General features: G+C 51.8%; 1 protein-coding gene across 47 annotated transcripts in view; it reads left to right on the top strand.

Annotated features, from left to right (window-relative positions):
- The window catches only part of CAMK2G (calcium/calmodulin dependent protein kinase II gamma), a 57499-nt gene that overhangs the window by 16869 nt on the left and 27402 nt on the right, over positions 1–13228 (top strand). For 40 of the 47 annotated variants that reach the window (XR_011382173.1, XR_011382174.1, XR_011382175.1 and 37 more), the window contains 7 exon segments: positions 2926–2980; positions 4240–4305; positions 8441–8513; positions 8661–8763; positions 9200–9283; positions 9724–9818; positions 10466–10588. Coding sequence is in view for 43 of the 47 variants with exons in the window: in XM_051823065.2 (XP_051679025.1) it covers positions 2926–2980; positions 4240–4305; positions 8441–8513; positions 8661–8763; positions 9200–9283; positions 9724–9818; positions 10466–10588 (599 nt within the window). In the remaining 4 variants the exon portion in view is untranslated. 47 annotated transcript variants of the gene reach the window in all.

The following is a 13228-nucleotide window of genomic DNA, read 5'->3' as shown; positions in this document are numbered from 1 at the left end:
GAACCCAGCGTGTGAAGCACACAGTGCAACACCTGGCACAGAGGAGCAGCTCCGCTAACTGTGGGTTATGATAATTCTGATGACTAGTTGTGAGAATCTGCTAGGCAGGCACTTGGAATGGCATACTCAAGTGTATCCTCTTGTCCTCCACTTCCTATTAATTTTCTTTACCAAAAAAAAAAAAAAGATAGTCTCATGCAGATAGGCACCCCCTTGTCTTGGCAAGCAGATGCCTTGCTCTGGGCCCACATCAAAGCCGTTCCCTGGGCTGGGTGGCCCTGGAAGGATTAGCTTCCTTTGCTTCCTCTCTCTTCCAGTTCCCCTCCCTGGCTTCCACCCACTTGTGCTCTGTGTGTGGCCTCCCTGGAGAAGGGCGATCGATCGAATGCCAGTGACTCCATGTCTGGGCATGGAGTGGGTGCCTGCACTTCTTGGTCTGTTCCCAGTCCTGCTTTGCTGGACCAGGGCGTTGGTAGGGGTTTGGGGCTTTAGGTGAGGCAGGGCTCAAGGCCAGACAGAACCAGGCAGAGCGGGCAACTGCACCCCCCTGGGAATGGTTGTTAGCGTGGTACCTGCTGTCCTGTCAGCTCACTGTGCTGCTGCTGTTAGTCACCTCCCTAATGAAGCCAGTCTTTGGCTTCTGGGACAGCTGATTTCCAGGGGATTATTTGTATTACACACTTTAATGCTTTTTAATAGCAAATTTTTAATTAAATGGAAAGTCCTTTTGGAAGCGAGGGAGCAACAGCCGCAGCAGGACTCAGAATGAGGCACCGACTGTGACCAGGGAAGCACAAGTAAGGAGGTGGTGACAAGACTTTGGGGAAAGGCGATTAAGTGGGCCTCGGTTCACCTTGTGGGAGGAGGCAGGGGTCTGGCTGTTGCTGCTTCCTCCTGTCCTGAAAGCCCTCCTCTGTCCCTGTCAGGCCCAGGGACGCCTGAGCTTGTTTGCGTAAGTCCAGGTGATAGTGGTTAGAGGAGGAAGGAGATTAGAAATTTTGTCTGCCTTTGGTCACATTTGTAAACCACAGAAATATTGAGATTGGAGTGGGATTGCAGGGCTGAGAACCAGAGCTGATTAAATGAAGTAGGCAGCATTGTGTGTCATCGGCTGTAGGCCCTGGCCCAGCCCTGGTCAGGTGAGAAAAAGGGGGTGGCGGGGGGAGCTGTGCATTTTGTTTGCCTTCTGCCTGATCTTATTTGGTGGGGAGGGGAGGTAAGGAAGGGCCTCAGCTCTCAGGAGACCTTTGACCCTTTAAATGAGCGCAGCCTGGGCCTACCTAGAAAGAGATGTGGTGATTTCTTTGCACGCTAGCATTCCAGCAGATGGTTTGTGTCAGGCCATTCCTCAGGTGCTCCTGTGCCTGCTGAGGACTGGGGCAAAGGTCAAACAGAGGGAGCTTGTAGGAAGAGAGGGTCTCCATCCACAGAGTTCAGGAGAAGGGGAGGCTGGGAACAGCGGGGACCGTGGGCCAGAGTGAGTCCTGTTTGCGCTGGGATGTTGCTCAGGGCCTGGCATTTGACCCGAAGGTTCCTTTGTGGGCTGAAGTTTGAAGAGGAGACCTCGGAAGACACTAGCTTGGAGCTGGGGTGGGAAAGGATTCTGCTCGCCAGTCTGTCTCTTGGTTGGTGGATTGCCCTGGTCTCCACCCTGATGCTGCTGTTGGATATGTCTGTGAGCGCCTCTCTCCTGGGCCCCATTGCTGCTGCACAAGTGTGTGGGCTGATTCTCACTTCATACTGGAAGCAGTGGTGTGGACCAACCTTTAGGTCAGAGAGCACTGGTTTGACATCTTGACCTAGCACCTACAAGCTCTTTGACCTTTGGCAAGAGACTTCATATCTGAGAACTTCCAGTGTCCTCATCTATAAAATGGGAAACACATTCGTCTTGGGGGGATTAAAAAGAACAGTCAGCCCTTCAAAGGCAGGCGCTGTGTCTGCTGTTCCTCAGAGTCCTACCACCTAGCACAGGGGCCAGCACACAGTAGGCACTTGAAAATGCGTGGGGAGCAAATGACGTATGCCAGGAACCTCAGGCAAGGCCCAGAACATAGGAAACACTTGATAAGTGGCTCTTGTTCTTGTCGCCTGAATGGGCAAGTGGCCTCATGAGCTCACCATCTGTTGTCCTGCTCCATGTGCTTCCTGCTAGCTTGGCTTTTCTACTTGCTTCCCTTCCTCTTCATTTTGCTGTTCCTCTTTGCTCCTCAGGAAGAGCTCTCAGTTTCCCATTTTGTCATTCTTTGTCCCCTGCCCTGCCCGGCCCTGCTGTCAGGTGGATGGTTGTTTCTCTGTGGGTCACACCCTCATGCGTCAGAACCCAGGACCACCTCCTCTGGCACTAGTCCCTCTGGGAAGGCTCCTGCTTTTTTCTATCTTGACTTTATTTTTAATAAAAAAAAATTTTTTTATTTGAAACTAGAGAAGAGTGAGAGAACCCCCACCTGCTAGTTCACTTCCCAAATGCCTTCAATAGGTGTGGCTGGGCCAGGCCGAAGCCAGGAGCCTGGAACTCAACCTGGCTCTCCCATCTGTGTGGAAGGGAGCCATCACTGCTGCCTCCCAGGGTGTGCATTCGCAGGGAGCTGGAATTGAGAGTGGAGCTGCGACGTGAGCCCAGGCCCTCCGATGTGGGATGTAGGCATCCCAAGTGGTGCCTTCCCCACTGTGCCAAATGCCTGCCCTTGGCTCCTTAGCCACAAAGCTTCCATCTCTCGCCTAAGTCGAAAGTGGAGATCAGAATTCCATTCTTTGACTCCATGGTGGCATAACCTTGGGCGGGGGTGTTGGAGCACTTCTCCCTGCAGCTCCCTTAGGAGGGAGCCCCGTGAGGCTGCCAGGATGGGACGGGGTGGGCTGCTGGAGAGTAGGATTTCCAAGTTTCCTCTCTGTTAATCTCTGTCCCCATCTCCTCTCTTGCAGTGCGCCTCCATGACAGTATTTCTGAAGAAGGGTTTCACTACCTCGTGTTCGACCTGTAAGTGCTGTCTGAGGGCGTGGGGACCTTTCTTTCCTGCTGGCTCAGGACAAGGGCTGAGGAAGAGGCCTACGCTGGGTCTTCAACCTCTACAGAGGCTTCCTCTCCTGTGCTTGAGGACGTGAGCTTCCTCTGGTAATGGGACGGACCTTGGGGTCTCAGAGCTCTTTCAGTGGCTCCCCCAGGGCCCTGAATCCCCGATGGCCTTGTTCTCGCATTCTGTCCAGCAGCACACCTTGTGCGGACGTTTTTTTCTTGTTTTTCCCTGTGTCGTCCTTACTGGAGGAATAAAATACAGCTCTTTGCATGACCTTAAAAATTCTGGGAAAGTGAAGATAGTTGTTATTAGTTGTAAACGAGGCTCCATTTGCTTTCTCCTCTACTTCGATTGTGGTCTAATGTCTTAAAAGTGGCTCTTCATGCCTGGAAACACGTCTTCCTCCATTCTCCTCCAGGCTGAGTTTCTGTGTCCTTGATTCTTCAACTTCGTACCAGGTCTGTCCTGCCTGGACTGCTGTAATTGTAGTGTTCCTATTGATGTCAAAGCTCTGACTTTTTGGGTAGGCTGGTTGTTTTATCTTCAGTCCCTGTATCTTCATCTCTGCCTGAGTAGTAGCTTATCTGTAGGTTATAGAACTGTCCACAGGAAGGGGGGGCTTGTGACACCCCAAGGAGAAGCCCTATGTTGTTGAGGGATCAAGCGTGTTCTGGTCTCAAAAAGTTCATGTAACATGACATTATGACAAGACTACGTGTGGATTTTGAACATTTTTACACCAAAATAAATCTCTTTTTGTAAATTTTGAATACTAAATTTTTTTAATTTATCTGAGAGAGAGAACAGGCCCCTATAGACTGGTTCATTCTCCAAATATCTGCAATGACACCCTCTGCCCCCAAACTGAGGCCAGAGCTGGAAGCCAGGAATTCAGTCCACGTGTCCCATGTGGGCAGCAGGAATCCAATCACTTGAACCATCACCACTGCCTCCCAGCACATGAGGAGAAAGCTGCTATCAGAAGCTGGAGCTGGGACTCGAACCAGTGCGGGATGCAAGCACCTTAATGGCTAGGCTGACCATCAGCCCCTAACCTGACCTTTTAATTCTGTTTTCCCATGAACTTTTTGAAGGACCCCTATACACGTAGGTTGGCATTTCTCTCCACACTGTTCTACCATGTGACTCTTTTACCTGTTGGGCACCGGGGTTGGCTAAGGAGCTCCAGCCTCCTCTGACTCTCCTTTTCTGTTGGTTGCAGCGTCACTGGAGGGGAGCTGTTTGAAGACATTGTGGCCAGAGAGTACTACAGCGAGGCAGACGCCAGGTGAGATGAAGGCCCCATTGTTCAGGTGCAGCTGGGAGTTTAGGATTGAAGTAAGTGTCGGCTACCTTAGGGGGCCAGCATGGTGCCCGCTCAGATCATCTTTGGGGAAGATCAGAAGAGCTCTTATCTGGACAGAGGTTGTATAGAGCTGGGCCAGGACCGCATTCTCTGGGTGAATTTAGAAGTTGAAACATCAGCACTCCCAGGTGGATTTTTCTATAGCTCTTACAAGTCTCCTTTACCTCTCACCCTGGGAAGAGCTGTTCACTGCCCTGCTGTGAACTCAGTAGCTTGACGAGGGGCCTCTCCACCCCCTCCTTCTCCTTTAACATATCCTAGTATGTGCATGTCACTGGGCTGAGGGCCTGGGGTGTTCGAAGATGGGGAAAATGTGGTTCTGTCCCCAAATTGGGAGCCTTGGGCTTCTCACTTCTCCTGGTCTCGCTCTCTCTCTCTCTCTCTTTTTTAAGATTTACTTTATTTGTTTGAAAGACAGAATTACAGAGAGAGAAGGAGGGGTGAGAGAGAGAGATTGATCTTCTATCCGCTGGTTCACTCCCTAGATGGCTGCAACAGCCGAGGCTGGGCCAGGCTGAAGCCAGAAGCCAGGAGCTTCATCTGGGTCTCCCAAATGCTTTGGGCCATTATCCACTGCTTTCCCAGACTATTTGCAGGGAGCTGGATCAGAAGTGGAGCAGTCCAGACTCAAGACTGTACCTATATGCATTGCTGGTTCTGCAGACTGCTTAACCCACTGCCCCACAACACCAGCCCCTCATCTGGTCTCTTGACTGCCGTGACCAGTCTCACTGTGGGGCTCCTCTGGCCGGAGACCGTTCCCTGGCCACACACCTTAGCCCCCAGCCCTGCTGTCCATGGAAGCCCCTGTGTTTCTTCACGTGACACAGCAAATTGTCCCCACGCCGAGGTTCTCAGGCACTCACGGGGCCTGCCTTTCCCGCCTCGCTCTTCCTCTGTCCCTGCTGCTCTCTGAGGGTGCCGTCCCAACAGCCTGGGTTTGATCATCCTGCCCATAGCTTATCTGGCTTATGCCTTCGCTCATGCCGCTGCCTCTGCCTTGGGAGGGTGGGGGAGTGCAGCCTGCACGAGAGGATTTCTCAAACCCGGAGAGGCCAATGTTTGCCGATCAGCTTCAGATGCTTCAGCCTCAGGAAAGATTCTCAAGTGGGGAGATGGATTCCAGTGCCAGCAGGGGAGGACCAGGCTGTGGGTGGGAGGAGGAGGTGATAGCTCCGGGAGCCTGGGGGGGAGGGGCGGTGACTGTACCAGTGGGCTTGGCCTGGCTCTGCTGGGACACTTCGCACTTTTGCCATTTTTGGCCAGAAGGCTCTCCCTGCTAGCCCGGCTCTGTTCTAATTATACACTTCAGTGGAGCCTCGCCTCTGCAGCTCGGTCCCTGAGTCTCTTTGGCCCACTGTTCGGCTGTGTCCCATGGCGAGGCCTGAACCTCAGCCTCTAGGGGCCTAGTCGGGCCCCTTTGGCTCCTGCTGGAGCCCCAGCGTCAGACTTTTGAGAAAGGAATCAGAAGTGCAGGCCACCCAGCCCGGCACACCTGGATACTGCAGGCCTGCCCAGCACACCCAGTAGTGCCTGTTGATACGCCTCCCATTCTCCAGGCCGGGCCTCCGCAGCTTCAACACTGCTGACCTTTGAGGCCAGATCATTCCTTATGGTGGGGCCATTTCTGTGCATGGTAGGCATTTTTTGTTTTAAGATTTACTTTTTGAAAGGCAGAGTGACAGCGTGGGAGAGACAGAGATCTTCCATCTGCTTGTTCACTCCCCAAATGGCTGTGATAATTAATAGGCCAGGCTGAAGCTAGAAACCCGCAACTCCATCTGGATCTCCTGCGTAGTACACTTGGGCCACCTTCTGCTTCCTTCCCAGGTGCGTTATCAGGGAGCTGGATCGGAAGCAGAGCAGCCAGGACTTGACCCAGTGCTCCAGCGTGGAATGCTGGTGGTGCAGGCTGCAGCATAACCTGCAGTGCCGCAATGCCAGCCCCCGTCTTAAACACATGGAGGCGTCGTGGCCTCTGCTCACTAGATACCAGTAGCACTTTCTCCCCTCACCTCCCAGTTGTGACAATCAGAAATGGCTGTGGCATTGCCAGATGTCCCCGGGAGACAGACTCACCTCCTAGTTGGAAACCTCTGCTGTAGACTGCTCACTCTCCCTGCCAGAAGTGTGACCACAGGGCCACCAAAATGGCCTGCAAGATGGACAGTCTGATTCAAGGATCAGAAACTGAATCGAAGTCTGGGTTAGTTTGTCTTTTCCTCCCGGAGTCATCAGAAATACTTCTAGGTGTCCCATTTGGAACCTTCTTAATCCATCACTTCACTGTATCAGTGTGCTGGTTGTATCTGCCCTGCTGAGTGATCACCTTAAGGGCAGTTACTGGCTCTTGTTCCTCTTTATATCCTCTGTGGTACCGAGCTCAATGCCTTTTAGGTACTCCATAGATGTTCAGATAAACAAATGAGCGCACCCTTCCCCAAAACAACCTAGGAGACTTAGATTCTCCATGCTAAGTTTCTGGCACAATCCCATTCTCGAAGAAAAAAGTTATTGTATGGGAAAGGAGAAAGAAGGAATGGGGTTAAATGGTTTCATCTTTCTCAGGAGACTAGAGTTTCTCCCAGCCTCTTGGAAAAAAATCGGTTGCATTGGACCCTTACAGAACAAAGGCGGCAAGGTGGACGCCTTTTCCAGTCTCTTCTCTGTCTTTATCTGTGTAGCAGGTGACTGAAAAAAGCACCAAATCTGTCTGTGCCTCGGCTCTCTCCGTGTAAAATAAGTGTTGATGAGGATGTGGAGAAAAGAGAACCCTTCTGTCGTGTTGCTGGTGTCATAAATGAGTACAGCCATTTTGGAAAACATTACAGATATGCGTCAAAAAAAAAAAAAAAAGAAAGAAAGAAAGGAAAATAGAATTCTCCAGGAATGCCGGTAGTGGGAGGTTGCCCAGGAGCTGCCGTCAGTTTGTTGATGAGAAGCCCGCACTCCCATATTTCACGCCACTATCACATAGCCAAGATGGGAAATCAGCTGCGTGTCCCGCGACAGATCAATAGGTTTTTAAAACGTGCTATGAATACGATGGAATACTAGTCAACCTGAGAAAAGCAGGGAACTCTGTCGTTTGTAGCAATGTGGATGAACCTGGAGAGCATCATGTGATGTGGAATTAGCCGGACACAGAAAGACAAATACCCTGTGATCTCACTCATGTGTAGAATCTAAAAAAGGTGGTTGCATAAAAGTAGAAAGTAGAATGGTGGTCACCAAGGCTGTGGAGAACAGGGAGTGGGGAGACTTGGCTGTGGGGTATAGAGTTACAGTTAGATAGGAGGAAAAAGTTCTGGCATCCTGTTGCACAGCTCTTTGATGGGAATTAATGATATATATTTCAAAATAAGGAAAATGAAAGATTTTAAATAGTTTCACCAGAAGGAACGTGAGGTGATGGATATACAAAGTAAGCTGATTTAATCACTGCTGTGTGTACATGGATTGGAACATTACATTGTACTCCTTAAATATATACAATTCTTTTAATGAAAAATAAAATGAAGGGGTGGGTGCTTGAATTATTAGTTAAGATACTACTTGGGACACGCACATCCCAAATCAGAGTGCCTGGGTTTGAGTCCTGGCTTTGCTCCTAATTCCAGCTTCTGCTAATGTAGATCCTAGGAGGCAGTGGTGATGTATCTGGGTCCCTGCCGCCCACATAGGAAACCAGATTGAGCTCCAGACTCTTGGCTTTGGCCTGGTCCAGCCCTGGCTGTTGCAAAGATTTAGGGAGTGTTCCAGTGGGTAAGAGAGCTCTGTCTCTCTGTCCCTGTCTCTCTCTCCCTCCCTCCCTCCCTCCTCTTTCTCTCTCTGCGTTTTTCTGTTTCTAAAATAAATAAACTTTTTAAAATAAAATAAAACAAAACAGATTTTCAAGGTATGTTGAACTAGATGAGGTCAAAGTCCTAGCTCGTCATTCAGTGATTCTCTGTGAACCTGGGACCCACCGTTCCCCATGCGATTAGTCTGCAGCGTGTAGATGTGGATGAGGTGGTTTAACCATGCACTGACATTTATTTTCCTTCTGCTCTTTTAGCCACTGTATACACCAGATTCTGGAGAGTGTTAACCACATTCACCAGCATGACATTGTACACAGGGACCTGAAGGTACAACCCAGGCTCCGCATCCCTTGCCTCCAGCTTGTGATATGTTGGCGCCACCTGGTGCCAGATCTTGGTACTGCGTGGGCCCAAACTAGGCTCCTTCTGGGCTACAGGGTGGCTGCCTCATAAGATTTTCTGTTCCTTCTGCAGCCTGAGAACTTGCTGCTGGCGAGTAAATGCAAGGGTGCCGCCGTCAAGCTGGCTGACTTTGGCCTCGCCATCGAAGTACAGGGAGAGCAGCAGGCTTGGTTTGGTAAGGGTGACCCTGTCTTCCCGGAATGCAACCCCCGCCCTTCCTCCTCTTCCTGATCTGCCTTCCTCTTTCAGAACCAGAAGCCAGACCCTAAATGGTCTTGGCCTCCTTGGAGACTGGAGGAGGGTGGGAGGGCACAGAGACTGCGCCTGGCCCTACGTGACTCAGTATGGCGAGTCCAGCTGTTGTCAGCACTACGTTCTTGCGAGCTCTGGGGAGGAGTTAGGAGTTCCTGGTAGGCATGTAGACTTGCCCTCTGGCTTAGATTCCAGGCACTTGCAAGAAGCCCAGCCTGCCATTTCTTGCAGTCTGTGTGCTAGAAGCTTACATAGCAAAAATAGCAGGAATGAGAAGGGACTTAGGGGGAATTGCTGATGTGGATCTACTGAGAAAAAAAGGGGGGTTCACTGTGCCTCTACCTTCTTTTCTACTACAGGTTTTGCTGGCACCCCAGGTTACTTGTCCCCTGAGGTCTTGAGGAAAGATCCGTATGGAAAACCTGTGGATATCTGGGCTTGCGGTAAGCCCACTCCATGCCACCCGCTTTCCTATGTTAAGGGCCCTCGACTTCCAGTGATGGCGAGAAAGAGGCGTCACGCTTCCTTGCCATGGTGCCTGGTGTATGTGAAATCACGGTGTTTGCTCTGATCCCCTGGGATGGCTGTTCCCATCACACTCCCCCTCCCCGTACTTCCTGGATTACGTCCTCTGCTTCTTGGAGAGGGATTTGCCCACGCCTTGGATGGGTTGTGCCTAAAGAAGTCCCTGATGTGACTTTGGTGACGTGAGGAGTGAGGTGTAGCAGGAGGGGCTAGCGGCACAGCAGTATTGGCTGGCACCCACTTCCAACTCTGGTTTGGCCCTTGCCTTTCTGGGTGGCTCTGAGCCCTGCATGGCTTTTCTTGGTTCCTCAGGGAAGTAGGTGACTGACCCCCGTGACCTGTGTGTTCTGTCTCGCAGGGGTCATCCTGTATATCCTCCTGGTGGGATACCCTCCCTTCTGGGATGAGGATCAGCACAAGCTGTATCAGCAGATCAAGGCTGGAGCCTATGATGTAAGGACCGGTTTGCTGGAGAGCCGAGCAACCAGGCCGGGCTGGGCAGATTTCTGCCCCTCGGGCTCTGTCCAAGGAAGGGGGTGTGTTCAGTGTGTCACGTGACACAGGGGGCTGTCAGGGGACTTTGAGGACCCAGGGACGGGCATACAGGGCTCAATTCTTGCCACCCCACTTCACAGGGAACAACTCACTTTTTTGGGCAGCCTTCTTGGTAGCTATAAAATTAAGAAGCCCAGTGAAGCACTTTGATCCTTATTTACAAGGAGTGGAGAGGCCGCCTGGAGTGTGACACAGGGAGGCGACATCCAGAGGCTCCCACCACTGCAGTGGTACCCGGACACAGCACTGAACCTCTGTTTCCTCCTAAGTAGAGAGATGGGCTTGAACCCGAGGATGCCGGAGTCCCCTTCCGGCTCTGCTGTCATGTGCTGGCATCCTAACCATGATTGTTCTGTCTTTTTTCCCAGTCTCTAAGCTGACACAGGTTCTGGGGTACTCTCAGGGCTTCTCCGGCTCTCTGCTGAGTAGCTCTGGGTACCACAGACAATCCCAACTGTAGTATTTGGGATGAAGACAGAGCCTGCGTTCGGGGGTGTGAGGCTCACACGTTTCAAATCACTCCTCCCCCTGTTCCTGCTTCGTAGTTCCCATCGCCAGAATGGGATACGGTGACTCCTGAAGCCAAGAACTTGATCAACCAGATGTTGACCATAAACCCGGCAAAGCGCATCACGGCTGACCAGGCTCTCAAGCACCCATGGGTCTGCGTAAGTGTCTTCACCTGGGGCCGAAGAGTTCTGTGGTGTCAGTCCTCCACGGGTCTTAGGTAAACCACGACCCCCGTCCTTTCTGCCTGCAGGGAATCAATCTAGGCCATGAGTCGGGACCCAGCAGGAGGGAGAGGGCCTGGGAGGGGCCCAAGGTCCACACATATCAAGGGGGGAGGGGCACGGGGAGGCTAACAGATCTTTACCTGTTTCTTGCGCACTCACTGTCGTCAGGCTGTGATTTGGTTCCGTTACTATGTGAGGGCTTGGGCTGACGGTTGCAGACTGCAGTAGTGGATGATGGAAAGCAGTTGACAAAACCCAAAGTGGGTGCCAAGCTCAGGGCACACTCCGAGCCAGCTCTTACACAGCTCTAATGGAGCTGTTACCAAGACCTGACAGATAAACACAGGGGCCTCGGAGCAATTAAAAAGAGCATGATCCTGCAGCTCAGTGGCCGAGCTGCCATGCCGAATCCCTGGGAGGGCCCTGAGAATGTGGGTGTGGCTTGACAGACTGTTTTCGTGCAGTTCTGCCAAACTGAAATACCTACTTTCCGTCAAAGAAAAAAGATCTAGTATACTTGGGACATCTTGGCAACCATGCTGTGTGTGTTTATTTGTCCTTTCCTGTGTTTGTTGAATGCCACTTTGGTGCAGGTGTGGGAAATACAAAGATGACTAAGGCACTGGTCCCTACCCCCAAAGACCTTAAAGGTTACCTGGGAAGAGAGATACTCAGACAGGCAGCCCTGCTACATTGTGACAAGTACATAACAGAAGCTAACCAGAGGTCAGGCGTTGCTGCTGTCCCCTTGTGGGCCAGGGAGGTACGGAAGGCTGCGTGGAGGGGGTGACCTTTGTCCTCATTCTTGGAAGATGACTACGAGTTCCCTAAGATGTTACCCTGCAGACAGAGGCTAGCATGGGCCAGGGTGAGAGGCCGTGGGAAATTGTGGCAAATCTGAGGAATGTTAAGTGGTTTGATTGTAGATGAAGCTGTGACTATAGGAATACAAGAAAATATGGCTAAGAAGATTCCATGACATGCGAGTTTCTCCCTAAGGATTTGGCTTTTATTCGGAAAGCATAGGGAACCATTTGAGGGAATGAAATTTGCACTTTCAGAAAGATCGCTTTGGCAGCTGTGTAGAAAATGGAATTGAAGAAGAGAGGCTGTAGGCAGAGCACTCAGGAAGCTGCTGCATTCGTCCAGACAAGACCAGATGTGGTCTCCTCTGAGGGCAGAGCTGGGCGAGTGGGCAGTGTGGTGAGGAGTAGACAAACTCAAGAGATATTTGGAAGACAGAATCAAAAGGATTTGGTGACCAGTTGGGTCTGGGGAACGAAAGAGAGGGAGGAATCTTTGACTGCCAGTTTTGGGAAATTGAGCAAAACTAGTGAGAGTCAGACCATTTGCTGACCCATAGGAACCCCAGAGGAGGAGCTGGTATGTGAGAAATGATGGTTTTAATTTGATGCCTCTGGAGAGAACCTGGTGTCTGAAGGCCTCCAGCTGGACATATGGGGTGGGGGGCAGGTAGAGATATGGTTCTAGCCTTGCGGTGCCGGCACACCGGGTTCTAGTCCCGGTCGGGGCGCCGGATTCTGTCCCGGTTGCCCCTCTTCCAGGCCAGCTCTCTGCTGTGGCCCGGGAGTGCAGTGGAGGATGGCCCTAGTACTTGGGCCCTGCACCCCATGGGAGACCAGGAGAAGCACCCGGCTCCTGCCATCGGATCAGCGCGGTGTGCTGGCCACAGCGCGCCGGCCGCAGCAGCCATTGGAGGGTGAACCAACGGCAAAGGAAGACCTTTCTCTCTGTCTCTCTCTCTCACTGTCCACTCTGCCTGTCAAAAAAAGAAAAAGAAAAAGAAAGAAAGAAATATGGTTCTAGAAGTCAGAAGAGGAAAGTTGGAAACGTCGGTTGTATGGCAGTTTCGTACCGATGATAAGACTGTCAGAACAGAGGCGCTGGTTGTGATGCTGCCTGCGTTCTTCTGTGGGCTCGCGTTGTTTCGGTGGGAGAACAGAGGGCCGCTAAACGCCGGCATCAACGGCAGGGAGACTGGGCCTGCGAGCTTGCATCCTGAAGGAGGATCAGCAGCAGAAGGTTCAGAAGATCTGAGGCAACAGGTCTCAGCCAGGGAGAGGCAGTGCCTGGAGGGGCGAGCGAGGTGCTGAGCCACCGCTCTGAGCAGCCAGAGACCATTGTGTCATCACTGCAGGGATAGAGCGAAATAGACTGGAGCCGCTCTCAGGGAGGCGAAGAGTGGGTGGGGCCCCGGAAACCAGGCCGTGAAGGGGAGACGAGTGTACTCCCTAGAGGAGAGGATGGCACAGGGCAGTTTCAAGTCTTTTTTTAAAAGATTTTATTTAAGGAGAAGCTTAAATATAATTTTACAGACGACAGAGAAAAATCTAGTCCAGAAGAAAGAGTTGAAAACATTGGCCAGTCAAGAAAGCAAGGTTTCGACAGCTAAAAGTCAGGGGCCTCTCACGCCCAGGACGAGGGGCCACCCCGGGCGTGAGCAGTGGTGCTTCGGGGACTCGGGCGAGGCTGGAGGCAGGGGAAGATCTGCTTGTGGGTGGGAGGCTGAAGTGGAAGCCGCTCTTGCTTGACAAGCTTTCATTTCTGCTTGTG

This window comes from Oryctolagus cuniculus, chromosome 15 (assembly GCF_964237555.1).
Source record: "Oryctolagus cuniculus chromosome 15, mOryCun1.1, whole genome shotgun sequence".
NCBI classification, from domain to species: Eukaryota; Metazoa; Chordata; class Mammalia; order Lagomorpha; family Leporidae; genus Oryctolagus; species Oryctolagus cuniculus.
This window is presented reverse-complemented; position numbering and strand designations above follow the sequence as displayed.